This window comes from Argiope bruennichi, chromosome 1 (genome assembly GCF_947563725.1).
Source record: "Argiope bruennichi chromosome 1, qqArgBrue1.1, whole genome shotgun sequence".
Lineage (NCBI taxonomy): Eukaryota > Metazoa > Arthropoda > Arachnida > Araneae > Araneidae > Argiope > Argiope bruennichi.
In genome coordinates this window covers 50146615-50165318 of record NC_079151.1, presented here as the reverse complement: position 1 = coordinate 50165318, position 18704 = coordinate 50146615, and the positions used below count along the sequence as shown (strand labels likewise).

General features: G+C 27.8%; 1 protein-coding gene across 1 annotated transcript; it reads right to left on the bottom strand.

Moving 5' to 3' along the window:
* Nucleotides 1-740: 740 nt before the first annotated feature.
* On the bottom strand, nt 741-17411 carry LOC129968506 (cytochrome P450 2B4-like). The gene is made up of 7 exons (XM_056082457.1): nt 17265-17411; nt 12578-12965; nt 10726-11059; nt 8123-8322; nt 6242-6505; nt 4337-4510; nt 741-1810 (listed from the first exon to the last, which is right to left on the bottom strand). Exons 2-7 carry the CDS (start codon nt 12936-12938, stop codon nt 1644-1646), a joined length of 1500 nt encoding a protein of 499 aa, XP_055938432.1. The 5' UTR covers nt 12939-12965; nt 17265-17411; the 3' UTR covers nt 741-1643.
* Nucleotides 17412-18704: the final 1293 nt, after the last annotated feature.

Below are 18704 nucleotides of genomic sequence, written 5' to 3'. Positions count from 1 at the left end.
TGGTCTTTTTATCTGTTATGTTTTTAAAAATATATATGTTACTTTACAAAAGCTACGGCAAAAGTCTAATCCGAAGCGCAATTTTGAAATATATATATACAGCCCACAATTTATGCATTCATTTTTGCTGTATGCCTTTAATCGCGGAACAAGTGTACGGCAGTTCATATTTAGGAAAGCTAAATCAAACTTGATCTATGGTGTTATTTTTCGTTATATTTAGTTTTGAAAAGGATTTATAAATAAAGGATACAGAGAAAAATATCATTACACTTTTTGTTTCTTATGTGGCACTGAATACTAGTGTTCGGATTATATAAGCCATCCGACTACAAGCGCTCTGTTAAATTTATTTTAATAAGATGAATGAGGTCTAAACATGCAAATAATCAGTGAGTTATCTGTAATTATTCAAAGAATTTTTATTAGATAAATTTATAAAGACATGCTATATACAAATAGTCTGTCTCCTTCCTACCAGAGCAAACAGATTTTCAATACAAATATGAAATACTAATCAATATTTCATCTTTTAGTTGTCGCATTTAAACATTTTGCATAAGTATATGAGTATTTTATTTTAGTACGGTTGTTTATTTATGGTTATGGCATTTTTTTTGTAGAAGATAAGTTCATATAATTAATACATATTATTTGCAAACAAATAGACAAAAAGAACAAACAAAGAACAAAACAAATAAACAAAAGTAATTAAAGAATAGGTAAATAATCAAGATACCTTTTTATAAAAGATAAATTTAATTTTATTTTCAACAAATACACAATTTTTTATGCAAATGAGGCAAATCTGTAATTATACATCAATCGAATCAATTCATGCTCACATCATGAAGTAAAATGTGTGTAGTCAAATCAATTTTAGATTCCAATGATTCTCCCGCATTTTTTTAGATTGTGAATTGCTAGAAATATTAAATACAGATCTTTTCTGTTTAAATTAATTATTTATTTACTTTTTTCACTTTTTTATCGTTATGCATTTTTTATTTTTACATTAGAAACACTTTTTTAAAATTTTATTTATTTATTTTTCTTTAATTTATTCTCAAGCCTTGTCTTATTTATCTAAAATCATCTTCTATTTATGTCATGTGTTAATTTTCATTCGAGTTTATTAGCATCATTAGTGTTAGTTAATCTAAATATTATAGATATTTTTTTGAATTTATGATATTATTTGGTGTAAATATTTAATAACAATATTCATTTCGAAATAATATATTTGTGACACTTAATGAAATAAAATTTTTATTGACTTTCTACTTATTTTTTTTTATAAACTAGTGAATAAACCTGTGCACCATTGTTATAGAGACGGCTTCATGTCTAAAAGAATTTAATACATAGTATAGTGTAAATTTGAAAACTTGACTATGAATTACTACGAATTTTCATGCTTTTAATTACTCAGAAATCGAAGAATGACTACGCACAATAATAAGCTTTACCCTTTCAATTAAAATAGCTGAAATATATGCAACAATGTCTTATTTATTCAAATTTGTGCAAAATAAACAGCATATCAAAGCACAGCATTACATGTAAATGAATGCTATTACATGTTTTATGGCATATGCAGCTACATTTGTCATATAAACATATTGCAACGTGAAATGCTTCCGTCATTCCCTCGGCTTAGCACAAACAGGCAGATTGCCAGACAAGAAGATTTCAATGGGTAACTTCTCTGGATCTCCTGACAGGGACAGATGGAAATTTTGTATTAAGGTTGTCAGAAGTAAGAAAATTTGCGTCATAACGAAACCTTCTCCTAAACAGGATCTTTTTCCTGGAATGATAAAAATAAAATTTCAATTAAATGACAAAGATTATCTTATTTTCATGAGATATAAAAAAAAATCTTGACCAGATATTTGATATAGACATTTTATAGATTTACTGTATGCACATGATCAGTTTTATATTTTGTCTAAATACATTAAATTTCATGTGAGAAAAGAATTCAAAATTTTACTGATGCTTACCATTGCCATTTCTAAAACTGCAACAAAGTACTTGCAAAGATTCTTAGAAAAACACGTAGTGAGGCAGTTAAAAACAAAGAATATTAACGGCAAAAGAAAAAAAAAAATACATAAACGGATAAAAATTAATAAATAGGTAGAAAAATAATGTGAATGTTTGACAAAGAGTTTAAAGTTTCTAACATTATAACCTCATACAATGTTATTGATGATTCAATTGAATTTTGTGACAACACATACACTGAAAGACAAAAATCTACGTTGATAAAATGCTGACATACGTTGTACAGAAATCGATCTTTTTATTTATATTCGAATGAAAACAATCAAATGTAAATGTGTTCCTTGTTTGAATTTCAAACAACTTCATTAAACACTTTTGAAATCACATTGAATTAAGTGCTTAACTTAGCTAATTATTAATAGAATTTCAATATGTTATTAAAAATATTCTAGAGAGGGTTCGCCATGTCCCCAAAAGCACATTCAGTCAGAGGAAAGAAGATATTACAGATATCAAGAAATAATTTTGAAACAGAAAATTTAATCGAACGCAAAATTAGGCTGAACCGTCGTCAAATGGGTAATCGCTATGATTTGCCTTCAAAAATGAATGATCATATCTTCCAAACATTATTTTATTATTGTATTAAGACTCAAAAGATTCCTTTTTCATAATATCACTTCCATTTCTGCACGATTTTTTCCTTTAATTTTAATTATGTATTTGAATTCAATTCGATATATGAAATGTTTCTAATATTATAATATTAGGAACATTATTATCAACATAATATTTTTATTGATAATACTGATATATTACAATCATAATATTATAATATATATAAATAGAGTTTCTAAATATTATAATGGCAAATGATGGAATTTCAAATGTTATAATGAAATTCAAACTTGCTCATCAAAACATTGAACAGCGTGCTTTTAATACCACTCTAGGATTTTTAACTTCCGCTTTTATTTCTTAATATATGCACTTTTTTTTATTTGCATTAAATTTATTAAATGTCAGAACATAATTTGGAAGACGAATCAAATTTTATGTAAAATTTGTTTTTTATACTGTGTTTACTGCGCATATAATTTGAAAAATATATGCAACGATTTGAAGCAGTTTGTGGGAACATGTTTTCTTTTATATATCAAAATAATGTTTTGTTATTCATACATTTGAATACACATATTGATTTTTTATTAAAATTGATTTGGTTTATGATATTTTCATAGTTTCCGTGCGAAAAGAAATTGGTTACTGCAAAACAGTTTAACATAATACAAATCTAAACGACAGAAACAATTTTTTTGCTATTATTTAATAAAAATTTATAGGCAATGTTGTCTGCTCAATTAAAAATTATCTCACATCTTTAAAAAAATATTAATTTTTGTGAATTTAAATTAATCTTGAAATAAAGTAATATATTTTATTTGATTTATAAAGCAATTTATTATAAACGGTGAGTCTAAATTTATTGTTAAAAAATGTGGATATTAGTCCTGTTAAGCAGTAAATGAAAGCTTCAACTTCCTACAGTATCCTGGAGGAAGCTAGGTTGGAAGCTAGAAAAATCTTAATATTTTATCTCCATACATTATATATATGAAAGGAATTATTTAACAAGTTAGAAAAATCTTAATATTTTATCTCCATGTATTATATATATGAAAGGAATTATTTAACAAGTTAACTGCTATTTTATCTTTTAAAAACTAGCAGTTTTCTCTCTTTTTCTGTTTCGCATAACTCATGAGATAGGATTAGAAATGGGTTGTTCTAGTTTTGTAATATCTCTCGTACATTTTATTAGAAATTTTTTTTCACTAAAAGAGCATGTCAATGTTATTACTCTACATCTCTTCTTATTAACATGTATCTTGAAATGGAAATAATGGAAAATTCAATTCAGATAAATAACGCGATAAATAAAAAAAGTAACATAAGCATTGGTAATAAAAGAAGAAGAAAAGCTTGCATGAAATTAAAAGAAGGTGGTATTCATAATAATTTTATTATACAAGCGTTGTTATAGTATCCGATCCATCTGATATATTTTCTACTTTTCTGTACAATACGATATTGTTGATAGGCGAAGAAAAGTAGGAAATTGAAATAATATCATAACAAGAGCGTGTGAAATTTATTTCAAAGTTTCTATTCTCTATGTATTATTTCTATTTTAAATAATGCATATTAATAGTAAAATGAATAAATAATTGGAATTATTGAAGAAGATGGAAGTTTTAATCTAAATTTTATTTCATCTTAAATTTAACTGATAAAAAAACGTACTTTACGTGATATTTATACTCACCTATTCCAAACAAAATGGGCAACTCTGGTCTTTTCTTCCCTTCTGTTGGAATGAATCTGGATGGATTGAATTTCTCCTGCTCTTCATATATTTCGGGGTCGTGATTGCACGAATAAAAGTTAATGAGCAATATTGCTCTTTTGGGAATTCTGTATCCCCCCAAAGTAGTTTCCTCTGGAATTTGTAGAAAATTATTAAACATAAGTTAAAAATTAGCCATTATTTTAATATTAAATGATATCATTATTATTTGAAATGATATAGTATTTTTAATTATTCCAGAATCTTTTAAAAAAATTTTTTTAACTTCTAAATTTAAGCTTTAAAAAAATTTAATTCGTGTCTATTTAATATTCTATACTCAAAATGAAATAATGATTTTCGGAATTAGGATTGCAATTAAATTTTTATTAAATAATTTAATATTAAAGATTTTTTTGTAATAGTTATCACAACAAATCATCACTTGTTGTTTAGATCTTTCATACTGACTAATAGTTAGCGATGATTGGAAGCATTCTTCTAAACAATGAGAAAAATGAAGCAAAGAATATTGCAACGTATTAAATTGAATGTTGATTAATCGTGTGAAGAGAAATACATCATAGAAACTTCTCTAAGACTTGAAGTTTTTTAAAATTATTTTACCTGAGTAGAGATATTTATCAAGGTAAATATTTGTTTGGCAAGCATTTTCTATATTACCAAACCCTATATTGAAGAGCAAAATATTATGGCCATGTATCAAACCTTGTAGTTCCATCACAACTTTCATAACTGCTTCAGTATGTATGGACATGGACTACAAGAGTTCCTAGCACGTATTATTCAAAGGCAAAGCGTAAGAATTATCAAACTTCAAAGTCATGTATTTGTAGTCATTTACATAAACACAATCTTGATTTTAATTTTTACACATTTTATCTCTAAGCACTATATTTCCAAGTTTATTACTACAAATTATATTTCTAAGTTGAAAAATTATATAAACGATCTCATCATAATATAATTTCTTATATAATTGTAAATTCTGTAAATAGTTAATTTTTTTTCGTTTTCCTACTGTAAATATTTTGTTAATTAAATAAAATTGCCGTAACATGCCCACCAAACCGTTCAGTGACCAGAATGGTCACGAATACGGGGGTATGAGACGGCGTTCTGTTCTGTCTTATTCGAATAGTCCACAGTTCTTTGGGAAAGCAGAAGGCATGAACAGATACTATTGATCCACAAAAATATTCGGGTAACTCACAATTTTCATGTTTTTGTCTATGACCTATAGGCTCTAAGACTGTTCTGTCTATGACCTATAGACTAAAAACGTTCCACGCATCAAAAGTGAATCTCTTTCAGCCTTAATTATCAGCTTTAATGCCAATCATTGGTGATTCAGCAATTGTTCGCTGGATGACTGAGGAATCATGGTCCTGATATCAAAATGATGCAAAAATAATGCTTATTCTGATTAGGCAACAATTTTCTAATGATTCACCAATTAAAAACTGCTCACCTACTCGCTCTAATCGTAAATACAAAACAGTGGATTCTTGTTAAGGCGAGTAATTATGGAGTTTCATTTACAATAGTATGTAAAGTGTGTACAGCATAACGTTGCTTATTCGCTCTGCTATAAAATATGTGGCATTCTAAGATTTAGAAGAATATAACTACTCTCTTATTGAATTTTGTCCTACTTTCAATGAAGTTTTGGCACAAAAAATTTATTCTTATTTCGGAGAATTTTGTTCTAGTTTTTATTTTTATTTTCTTGGGAATTTTTAAAAAATCAATGGTATACTTCAAGTCATTTATTTTAAACCATTCTTACTTTATGAATATTAACATTCCCTTTTTGATACTTAATAAAAATATTTATATATATATATTAATAGATATGCTTACTTGTGCATTCTTGACTCATAAAGAAAGTAAAGAAATCCGATGTTCTGAAAGTTTCCAGTACACAAGCGTTGAAAAAAGTAAGCTTGCTTTTGTCTTCAATTGCCGGCTGTCTGTCTTGACCTACCACTTCGACGATTTCCTTATAAATTTTATCCTGTTCTTCGGGATGGTCTATTAAATTTTTGATTAATATGCCAATGATAGATGCAGTAGAGAGGACACCATCTGCCATGAATTGCATCAGCGAACCCATCAAAATTTTATCTGTAAAAACGATGTAAAAGTTAAGAGGGTTTTTTTCACCCTGGTGTTGATAAAATTATAGTTTAGAAATGATTTAAAGGATAATTTGTATTGAAATCATGAACATAATTTTTTTAAAAAATGAAACAAAGGGAAGAATATTAGTTTTTATATCATTTACAAGGCAGAAAATATAAATAAAAAAAAGAAAAGTTGAATAAATTTGAATGTTAATTTTAGTACTTTCATACAATAATACTTTAATAAATATACATGTATATTTATATCTATGCAGACCTTTGAAAGAATTCTACTCTTAAATATTCATGATTGTTTGCTACATTATGAGCATAACTTTACAAAACGAAGAAAAGTTTATAGTTGTCTAAATATAAAAAGTGTTTTAAAAAATAACAACAAAATAAAATATAAGGAATAGTAAAAAATAAAATATAAGGAATAGTAAAAAATAAAATATAAGGAATAGTAAAAAATAAAATATAAGGAATAGTAAAATAATAATATAAGGAATATAAGGAATCTAGCCTAATGACATCATCAGGTCAGTTGAATAAATCTTACCAAATAAAATGCCATCATTTTGACCATTGAGAAAGTGAACCTTGACGAAGCTTACAAATCAGCTACCTTATATATTTTAATAGTTTATACGGATATCATTCATATTTTAGAAGTAAAAGTAAGTTTTGCATTTCGAATACAATGATTTAATTACACTAATGTTTATACTGATATCATTTATATTTTAGAAGTAAAAGTATGTTGTGCGCTTCGAATATAATGATTTAATTACACTAATGTTTATACTGACATCATTCATATTTTAGAAATAAAAGCAGCCAGCAGCGTGGCGTAGGGGTAGCGCGTCTTCTCCCTGATGTAGGCGTCCCCGACTCGAGTCCTGATTCGGGCATGGTTGTTCTTTACCCTATGTTCTATTTCTGAGGTGTGTGAAAGAGACCCCTGTAGAAAGGGGTTGTGCAAGTGAGTGCATGAGTGTTATCTTCTTATGAGCTAGAAGTCAGACTTCTGCCCTCGGGGGCTCAGGGGTCCTTACGCTCAGAAGCTACTGCATCACTCTTCCTACGATCCCCAGCCTTGGCGGCAAACTTGGTGACGAAAATGAAGAGTCCAGAATATTTGAGAATTTTGGCGAGTAGGAACGGGAACTATCGCACATTTAATTAGGGGCGAATGTACAATATCTTTATAGAATCATGCTTGGCTTTTCAGGGGAATTATAAAAAGCTGTGAGGTAGAGATGAAGGAAATCTGTTGAGTTAAATTCTAGAAATTAGTAGTGAAACTGAGAAAGAGCAGCCGAGTTCGCTTTGACCCTTTGCGCTGTTGCGATTGTCTACAAGCGATTTTCCGTGTGTGTACGGATATTTATTGCAAGTTTTGCTCTTATGTATATATCGCCTGTATCTTTGATTTCATGTAGTTTAAAGTGTCTTTATCTGTCATTAAGCCTATTGGTTTTTTTCATTGTACTACTCACGGACGGGTATTTGAAATTTTCCAGATAAGTTTGGATTTGGATCAACGTTACTGCGTTTACTAGATTATCTCAGATTTAAATGAAAAAAGCCAAAGTTAATGAATGATTTGTTTTGCCTGTAAAGTATTCTGCAGTGGGATCTCCCTTGCTTTGTCTTCTGTCCCTTTCTTTGAAAAACTCATCAATTATATCACGTGGATTATCTGGGTCGTAAGTCGACTTGTGTTCGTCTATCAATTCGTAAAGTAGTTTTTCCATTTTGATTCGACATTTCAAGGCCTCAGAGAAGTGTGGCATAAAAGGAAAGATAAAATACCTGAAATATAAAATGATTCATGATTATATTTAAAATGTAAAAAATTTAAATTCAAACAATTTTTACAAATATTTTTCAAAATTTAAAAAATAAATAATGAAGAAATATAATTGCATTAAAAATTAACGATATTTTTCTTTTTCTATATATTTTTAAATTTATTTAAATATTCAGCTTTCGATAGCTAATTCTGTATTCATTTTTTTAAAATTCTTACAAGCAGTTAAATGAAGACACTTTTATACCTTTGATTAAATTATCGTGAGTAATCCCAACACTTTCTGGGATATTCTCTAATGAAAGTACTTGTAGATCAATTACCACACGTCACTGGAGAACAGTGGCTATGAAATAGCATATTAGATTGCTAGCTTTATGAATTAAACAAAGGGAAGTGGCTAATACAAAAGTACCAGAAAACCAACTGTGTATTTTGGAAGCGTTTTTTTTTAAGAATGATTAATACTAAAATAGAGCTACAATTGTAATCACAAAATCACATACCACATTTTATAGATTTACATCACTCGATTTTGGAGTTATAACTTTTACATGCTAGTGAAAAATAGATTTACAGATAATAAACTAACCCCCGGGGGGTACCTCGAAATGAGGATGAAATGCTTCCGGTATGGTGGTTGGATCTCGTCACCCTGAAAGTACAGAAAAAGGTGGGGGATCTGGCTCCACCCATCGATGACGGGACGTACTTCCTTCGGGAAGGGTCGTACCGTGGCTATTGATTGCATTCGGTATCCGTGTGCCTCCGGGCTGGTCAGTGATATGACTTACAGATAATAAACTCATTTACTGATTCTATTCCAAATTTGATACCTATCTACCCTTTAATGAGAAATCTTTGTACAAAATTTTATCGATCTTGCTCTCTTCGTTTTGTATCGTATTAATTTATATTTTGAAAATCTGGTATACAAATTTCTTCTGAATGCAGTTCGTTCAAAATTTGGTAGAAGTTTATAAATTTGGCGCAGAGAACAGATATCAAAATTTAATCCATCTAGCTCAAAAATTATTTGAGTTATCGTGCTTACTGACAGATAAATAGACAGTCATAGATACAAAAATATATTTTTAACATTCAGAGAGACCTAAACCGTGAAGATTCGCCGAAATCTCAAGTTCGATTTTTTTGGGGGATAACTATTATGTATGTAAAAAAGGGTAAAAACTTAAAGTTTGTCCATGTTGAATAAAATTCTAAAGACAGAGTATTTTTAAAAGAAAAATAAATCCAATGAAATACAGTTATCATAGATATATTACTGCTCTTTATTCAGATACATAGCAAAAGAGAGAGAAAAAACATTTTATTTATATATATATTATTTATACATAATTAACATTTTTATTTCTTCATGGATATCATATAACTGACACTGACAAAATATTCTTCTCGATAGTCATAATGAGTACCTCATGCTTCATTCATCATGACCTTAACAATCATAATGAATTCCAATGAGCATACCTCCCCCACCCCCAATTCTTGAATTTTGATGAATACCGAAACATGCCCAATAATCTGATGATTTTAAAAGTTTGTCACTTGCGTATTAAAAGAGGATAAATTCGGCATGATTTAAATCTTCTGAAATAAACATCAGGATATGTCTAGATACTGAGATCATTTTCGGATGGATATTGAAGAGAATTTTTCATACTCTGGAGCATAATCTTTCCTGTACATGGAAGAACTTATTAGAACATAGCAAATCATTCATTCACAGCCATCCTGATGTTCGTGACGAAAAGGGGGATCATTTCTTGAATAGGTGGTGGTTGTCTGCTCCCAAAAAATTATGTGAATATCGTCTTTAGATTTTTACAACTGCCAGATAATTTTGCAGTTCAATTGAATTGATATTATTCTTTGCTTTTTTGGGATTCTCTGTAAATCTATTATTCAATAATTATATATAAATAATATGAAGGACATTTGAATAATTTATCTACAAAATGATGAATGAAATATGAAAATGATTAAGTGATTTTTTGAGCTATTCTGTAAACACTTTGCAAAGATCAATTATATTTCTGCAAATTTATTGGATCACTAATGATGACAGACACGGTGAATTTAATTATATGGAGAAAAAATTTGAAAATGACCTCCTTTAAAATATATGACATACTTTTTTCATAATTAAATACTTTTAATCTAGACACCTTTGATAATTTCACAGAAAATCGGGTGTAAATGAAATGCCTTTTTTAAAAATAAAATCTAGCTTAATATTAGTAAGAAAAATTAACTTAAAATTATTAAAGTTAAAATAAATTATTAAAAAAAATTAAATTAATTAGTAAAAAAACAAATGAATATCTGATAAAAAACAACTCTTACACTATTAACAATATTCAGTAATGATTTTAACAACTTACTTTGCAAAAGTTCCACACAAAAGCAGAGATTTTGGAAGAAAGCATCGTAATTGAATAGCATACAATTCATTCAGTTTTCTGATTTGTTCCTCTGTAGCTCCAATCTCACCGAACAGAGTCAGGCGCATGATAATATTACATTTGTGAGTCAAAAAATCAATTAAATTTATAGGTTCGCCATTCTTTTCTTTAAGCTCGCTGATGATACGCTTAATGGAATCATAAAATGGACCGGCAATACTAGTTTTCAGAGAATTTGAGCCGCGTTCTTTCAAAAGTACTGCAAAGTATTTTCGAACAACTTTCCATGGTTCTCCATTTACGAAAGCTATTCCTGTAAATGAAATAATGTAAATGATAAAATATTATTACATCTCTTTAAGTTTATGATAGATAATTGACATGTTTGCAAACATTAACAAAAAGCTCTTTCACAGTGTTCAAAAATAAATTAAGAATCGTGTTTATAAGAATTATGAATAAAATTTCAAGAAAATTTTTAAAAAATCAAAGGGCTGCAAATATGAGGATAAAGAAAGCAAACAGCTTCTAACGACATGAAAGTCGTTTTGAACCAGCCACACAACTTATTTCTGAAAGTAGTGTGTATTTTTATAGAAAATTAGTTTCGAGTTACATATTTTGATTTATGATAGGGAAGACTATTTTCATTAAATTATTATCTCAGAAAAGATTACAATAAATAATACTATTATCTTTGCAATTTTTAATTTTTAGGTAATTGAAAATCAATTATATTTTTGAAAAGATAGCTATTTAAAATATGTGACGCATTTTTCAAAATAATTAAAAATCAATAAGATCGAATGATGTTATTTCATTTCATTTGGTGGGTAAATTATTTCTTTTACCAATTCATTGTTAAAGTTTAACAGTTTGTTGTTAATATTTTAAATTTAACCCACATCCAAAAGTGCTATCATGTAGGATAGCACTTTTTGTAATTGTGCTGGAACAGTTTTGCTAGAATCAGAATGAACGGAAAGTGATGCTGTGATGTTTCCTGTTTTGTTCTATCTTACATTTGAATAAATAGCTCCCAAATTATGCGAATGACTCAGAAAAATGAAAGGATATTTTAAAATAATTATGAAGTATAAAAAAAAAGCATAACTTTTCTTCAATAAAAAAGAGTATCAAATATCAAATGATAAAGCCAAAGAAAGTAATTTGCATATGAAGACAGTTACAAAATATTATCCAAATGAGTAATAAGTGATTTATTTTTGGTGATGAACAAATATTAGAATATTTGTATATTAGAATATTTGTATATTAGAATGGTGGGGAGTACCACACATTCATAGTGACAGAAGAGTATGAACAGTATCAATCAGATCATCCATTAGTTCTTGAGGTATACGCTACCACTTTTGCTTTTAAGTTACTTGCAACTCAAAAATGTTGCAGAAAACATTAGATGATTTGTTAGACTTTGTCCTTGTGTATAAATGAACAACCTCCTCCGGCATGTTGTTTGGATTTAGATTGTTTATCTAAATTTATAAAAATATTACTTTTATCGCTTTTTATTTGTTTTGAAATATCTTCTAAATTCTGTGAGCAACAGAGTTCATCAGGATGTCTCAGTCTCACTTTTTTCATCGATTCTTCACTATACAGCCCATTGGAATATAAGCTTGTTAATTTACTACAGTGATTAGGTGTTTTAATTACCCTGTTAATTTTTTGTGAAGTTGTCGACGATAGAAACAGCTAACAAAAACAAAAAAAAATATTAATTTCCAATAGCCAATGAATACTTTATAGCTATCATATTGAATTAATGCATTTACTCAAACAAAATACATATTTGACTATTTAATCTTACCGTCTCGGTAAAGGTGAGTCATCAAATTGTAATCCATGACTCTATCACCAAAATATTCTGATTTGGTTACCAACGCTTCTCGAATTGCTTTTAGGCTTCCCAAGTTAATGTATAAACGTCCAGTGCCTTTGAAGCTGAAAACGTCACCATGCTTCTTCCTCAGTGCGTGTAACTTCAGATGGCAGTTGCTGTTGCTCAAAAATGGCCAATACCCAAAGTATGGCAAACCTATTGGGCCAGGTGGTAAATCTTTATCTTTTAAAGAAAAGTATGCAATTGCTAATATCAAGACTGCCAGTGATATAATTAGGGTTTGCGGAGACAATGATTCCATAATATCAGAGATTAAGTCACCTTCCATCTTGGCAGCAGGAATATGAAAGAATATCTGAAACGAGATAGAGTTTTACCAGTAATTATAAATAACTGTAATTTGATGTATAATATTTATTATTTAACACAACATTCTTATTATATGGAAATGAAAATTACTAAAAAAAATAAAATGAAGAAATTTTTAAACAGTTTTTTCAAACCCTTTGATTTGTTCTCATATTTTGATATTACTTTGTTTTTAATATATATAAATTCTTGCCTACCTTAATATTTTAATTCACTTATATACTATTCCACATCAAACATGATGTATTTTTCATTCATCTGTGACCAAATCTGGCATTTGTTGAAACAGTGACATTAATGTGCCAATGTCGCAACACAATGGCAATGCAGAAGTGATTTTCATGTAATGACTAATGTGATGTCTGTTGGAAACAACAAAATTTTAATACAAAATTATTGTATATCTTTTTATTGTTTCATTAATGCATTAATAAAGCTGTATTTATTCTTTGCTGTAGTTCGTAATATTATGGTAAAAACGACTCAGTTACTAACTAAAATTTATTATCTGCCTATTAAAAACACTTGAGAATTTCTTACACAACCTTTGGAATGATTTGACGTGTTCTACTTTGCTAGTATTATGCTATCGATTGGGAAGTACTTCATTAAATGGATTTAGTTTATTTCTTTATATTTTTTAATATTTCTCTTTTCATTATTTTAAGACAACATTTTTCTAGGTTGAAAATAGTTCCCATGTAAATTTTCTAATTTACAAATGAATATATATTACTTCAAAACGACATATATTTTACTTCATATACGTCTAAATATACATAAGGAACGTTTCCCATATATTCTTACTTTATACCTAATTTAATATTGCTCATTAATAAAAATTCCTTAGTGGAAGGATACATTTTGATAAAATGTTGCAAAGCATAACATTCCTCTTATTAAAGCTGACTTCCTGCGGCAACTAGTTGGGTCTCGGTGAATACTGGTTGTATTTAATTTCAATGAAATATTTCATGCTTACCTTGAATTTCTTGTTTCCTCAGAAAACTTCAATTTCTAATCGTGATATATAAAGGTCCCCATTAATCAATACTTAATATCTAATTCTTAAATCTTTAGAGTATCCCCATTAATGTATTAATTTAAAGATGAAAAATGTTTTATTTGATACAATCGAATTTCATGCAGTTCGAGTCAATAAATAGACTGCTATAAGAATTAATGACAGAACGTTTATAAAATTAATTGTTTATATTAGTCATATTTAATAAAATATTCTTGATACAATCATGGTGAATACTGGTTGTATTTAATTTCAATGAAATATTTCATGCTGAAGTTGAATTTCTTGTTTCCTCAGAAAACTTCAATTTCTAATCGTGATATATAAAGGTCCCCATTAATCAATACTTAATATCTAATTCTTAAATCTTTAGAGTATCCCCATTAATGTATTAATTTAAAGATGAAAAATGTTTTATTTGATACAATCGAATTTCATGCAGTTCGAGTCAATAAATAGACTGCTATAAGAATTAATGACAGAACGTTTATAAAATTAATTGTTTATATTAGTCATATTTAATAAAATATTCTTGATACAATCATGTTTTAAACAAAAACTTCCACTATTCTGCGTTTGAAACTGACCGATTTATTAATCTTATGAACAAACTAAAGAGCACTGCGAACTGGTTCCTCCCGATGAATGTAACAGTAAATTTTCCCGAATCGGCAGATGGAATGTGACAAAATCATTTAAAATGGTGATATTCATTATTTTGTCAGATCTAATCGCAGAAGAATGGATTTTTCTTTTCTTTAAAATGGGAATATGTGAAAAATATTTTACTAAATATGACAAATAAGATTCTAAGACTGAGTAAAAATTAATATTTTTAAATTTCTCCAACATTTTTGTTTATTGATTCGAACATGTAATATAATTTTTTGCTTCAAATAAATTTCTTTATTTTTTTTTAAATCCAAAGTTTTTGCCTAACTCTATTGACTTAGGAGAATTGTTAGATGATAAGTCACTAGATAAATGGATTCATGTATATTTAGATTGAACTGCTTTAGAACGTTTAATCTTGTTTCTTTCATCCTTTCCGCCTACGCACTTCCTTAATGGTTTGAACTCTCGTGACATAAGTGTCTTAAGAAAAGCGTACGGCGTTGTCTTCTATTATCTAATTGCAAATATTTTATTATTTTTTTTATATTTTGCACTGACACTTATTTTTCTTTTAAAGTGGTCAGTGGTTAAAAAATGTAACTATTCAAGAGCATTTGATGGTTACAAATATGTCCTTACAGACAAAAGATGTTACCCAAAATTTCTGCTTTAATTTAAAATCGCAATTAATAAAAACTTATGTAATCTAATAATGCGCTGGTTCGATTGAATTACATGTTTTAATAAAAACATGAGAAAGATAAATGCAATTAATTAGTATGAGAACTGTATGTAAATTATCAAATAATTTTCATAACTTGACACATTTAATTTTTTGCATTTTGAAATATAAAAATATGTTTCGTACGATATTACTTCCGAAAATTATCGCAAGGAAACATCAAAAGTTTTCTTAAATGTTGGATTCCTATAAATACTTGTTTAATAATGATCTTATCAGAGAGATTATTTTTTAAAATTAAAAAAAAAAATGAAAATTAGTTAATATTTTTTTTTGTTTTTATACTGTAGCCTGGAAATAGGGGTGCATAAAAATAATTTTCACATCAAATTAAGGTTCATACAAATCTTCATAATCACTTCTTGCTTGTAACGTTTGACAAGAAGTTGTTTGCGCTCTATCCATACATTTAAAATAAATTGGAAAATAAAAAAAAATCAATCGGCCAATTACAATTTGCTTATTTCATATGAATGTTCATGGCCCCTAGATATGTAATATGCCAATATTCGCTTCTTACCAACAACCAGTTTCAGGAGTTATCGCAAAATAACATTTTGGCAGAATCATCAGCCTAAAAATTGCACCGATTTTGCCAATCTTATTTAATAATTAATTGCACCATTTTGTTTGCATGCGTAAAACAATCAGAATATATAATGTTTACTATGCAAGCATAATTTAAAATAATATTTACATCTGATGTGATAAAATGCAATTCATGACAGTTGAATGACATAAATTAATATTAATATTATGATAGATGGTAGCTGATAGGCGAAATTGGCTAATATTAATCTATTAATGCCCCATAATATAATGAATTACATCTTATTACACTAAATATAAATATTATTTTAAATTATACTTACACAACAAAAATAGAACATTCTGGAGCTTTGGAGTAGCGAAATTAGTGGCCGAATAAAATTGTTGAAATTAATTCATTTTTTTTTAATTTCTCAAAATGGATATTGTTTAGTTGCAGGCAATAATTGGTAACATATCAAAGGGTCATAAATTTTCATATGGAATAAAAATTGGCGAAATCGACACTGTTTTGGGCTGAGGAATATTGTCGTGTTTTTTTTTTCTCTTAATGTCAGTGAAATAGTGTTTATAGAACAGAAAGTTTTGAAATCGGACCAGTAGTTTTGGCGGTAGGAACTGTTTCATTGGTTTTATCGCATTATTTAAAAATGTATTTAAAAATTGTGTAACATAAAATGTTATACAATTTTGTCCTAATTTCAAAAAATTAAAAAATATAAAAATGATTCTATTATTGACTGAAATTAAGCCGATTTCATTATTTCATCAAATTTTTTAAATAAGTTTTTTTTCTTTTTTTTTTCAAAAAAATTTCAATATTTCCCCAATTTTTTTGACTTAAAAACAGTTATCTTTTTAATAATGCTAACTTTTTCACTATGGTATGTATGGAATTCAATTATAATATTTTGATTTTAAAAATAATCATTTAATGAAAGTTGTTACAGTACCTAAATGCAAATGATTTCCTTGTTTCGATTTTTTTCTTCTTTTGAATTATGCTCTTTTTCCATCATTTGACATTAAAAAAAAACTTTTCATTCTTTTCTAAAGTGTTCCTTACTTTATTCTGGCAAATAAACACCAGAATACTGCGCTTTAGCTTACTCCTTTATTTTTCATGTTTAGAAGCGTGCACAAACGCACACACACAAAGGAAATGAACTGCTTAGTATAAAAAAGACACAGTAAAGGAAAAACAAAAGCCCTGACTAATATAGCTAATGTGGGATATCTAACCACTTTTTTATATAATAAAATGACTGAATTATAAAAACATTCTCTTTAAAAGATTCATTTTAAAACATTATTACTTAATCCGATTTCTAAACTATAAAGTAATTTATACTTACATTTTGTATTGTTAGCAAGCAAAGATCTATCAAACCGCATAAATCTTAAAGAATTTAAAAGTATCTGTTTGGCAGTTTCACTCCATACCGATTGTTTTGGAACTATTAACAGACACTCTCTCTGTTTGATTGTTTTATTAGTGAGACGGATGTATAGATGGCGCTGCAGGGGCATAGATGACATCACATTACTTTTGAATGTTTCTTTTTATTAATACTATACAATTAGCTACACACACACAAAAAGAAAATGCGTTGTGTGTAGCTTAAGCACCAAGCACGAAGGTCACAATGAAACATCAACTGTGACCTTGGGAGGAATTCGAATTGTAAATAATTTATTTAATGCTGTAATGTGACATTTTCTTAAAGAAAAGATAAGTCATTATCTTTCCTCTTTTGGTACATATTAGCATATTCTAGAAGTACGGAATATTAACCTTATTATGCAATTTATACAACGCCATTTGAATCAGTTTCATGTAAAAAATGTCACTTTTTTGCACATCTTAATTAACTTGTTAATGATTTATAGTCTGTTAATGTACTGCTTTTGTAATTTAATGAAAATCTGTGTTTTCATTTGATTTATTGTGACGCATGAATGAGTGGCATTTACATTTGTATACAATAGTATTTCAGTAGAAACTCGTTGTTTATAAATATCTTATTAAGTGTATGTAAGAAATAGCTAGAAAAACAACCATTTATATTTGACAAAGTGTTAATATTTTCAAAATCTTTTATTTATTTATAGAACTTTATTTAAGCAAATTTCCTTATTCATCAAATAGACTAATAGCATTTTTTCAAAAAAAAACAAAAAAAAAAAAAAAAACTACCTGCCTTCCGTTTAGGGATACGACTGCTTGGTGTATTAAAACAGATCAATTATTAGTTTTATTCTTCAAATCTTTAACTTCAAATTTCTGTTAATATCTCTGATGGAAATTATCATAAAACTCTAGCAGGATCCTAAATAAGTAAAAGGATTATTTTACTGGCTGTTAACGATTTTCAAATGAACGATAATTTAATGATTAATTAATTTATGATGAATTAATTTAATGATTAATTTATTTAGGATGAATTAATTTAATGATTAATTAATGATAATTAATTTTCAATGAACGATAGTTTAATGATGAAAAGAGAGAAAATAATTTGATAGATGAATTCAAACATCCATATGAATTTTTTAAAGAACAGCAAATTGTATATTCTAATATAATTAAATGTATACTTTTAATGTATGCTTGCCCATTTAATTTAGGGCATTGCATATTACTCATGCATTATGTGTTTTTATTCCTTTATTCAAATATATTCACATTCATTAAAAATCCTTTCAAAATTTAATAAACATTCAAAATTGATTCTCTTTATTTCTAGATATCATTTCACACATTTCTGTTCAAATACTCTTATAACTTTATCCTT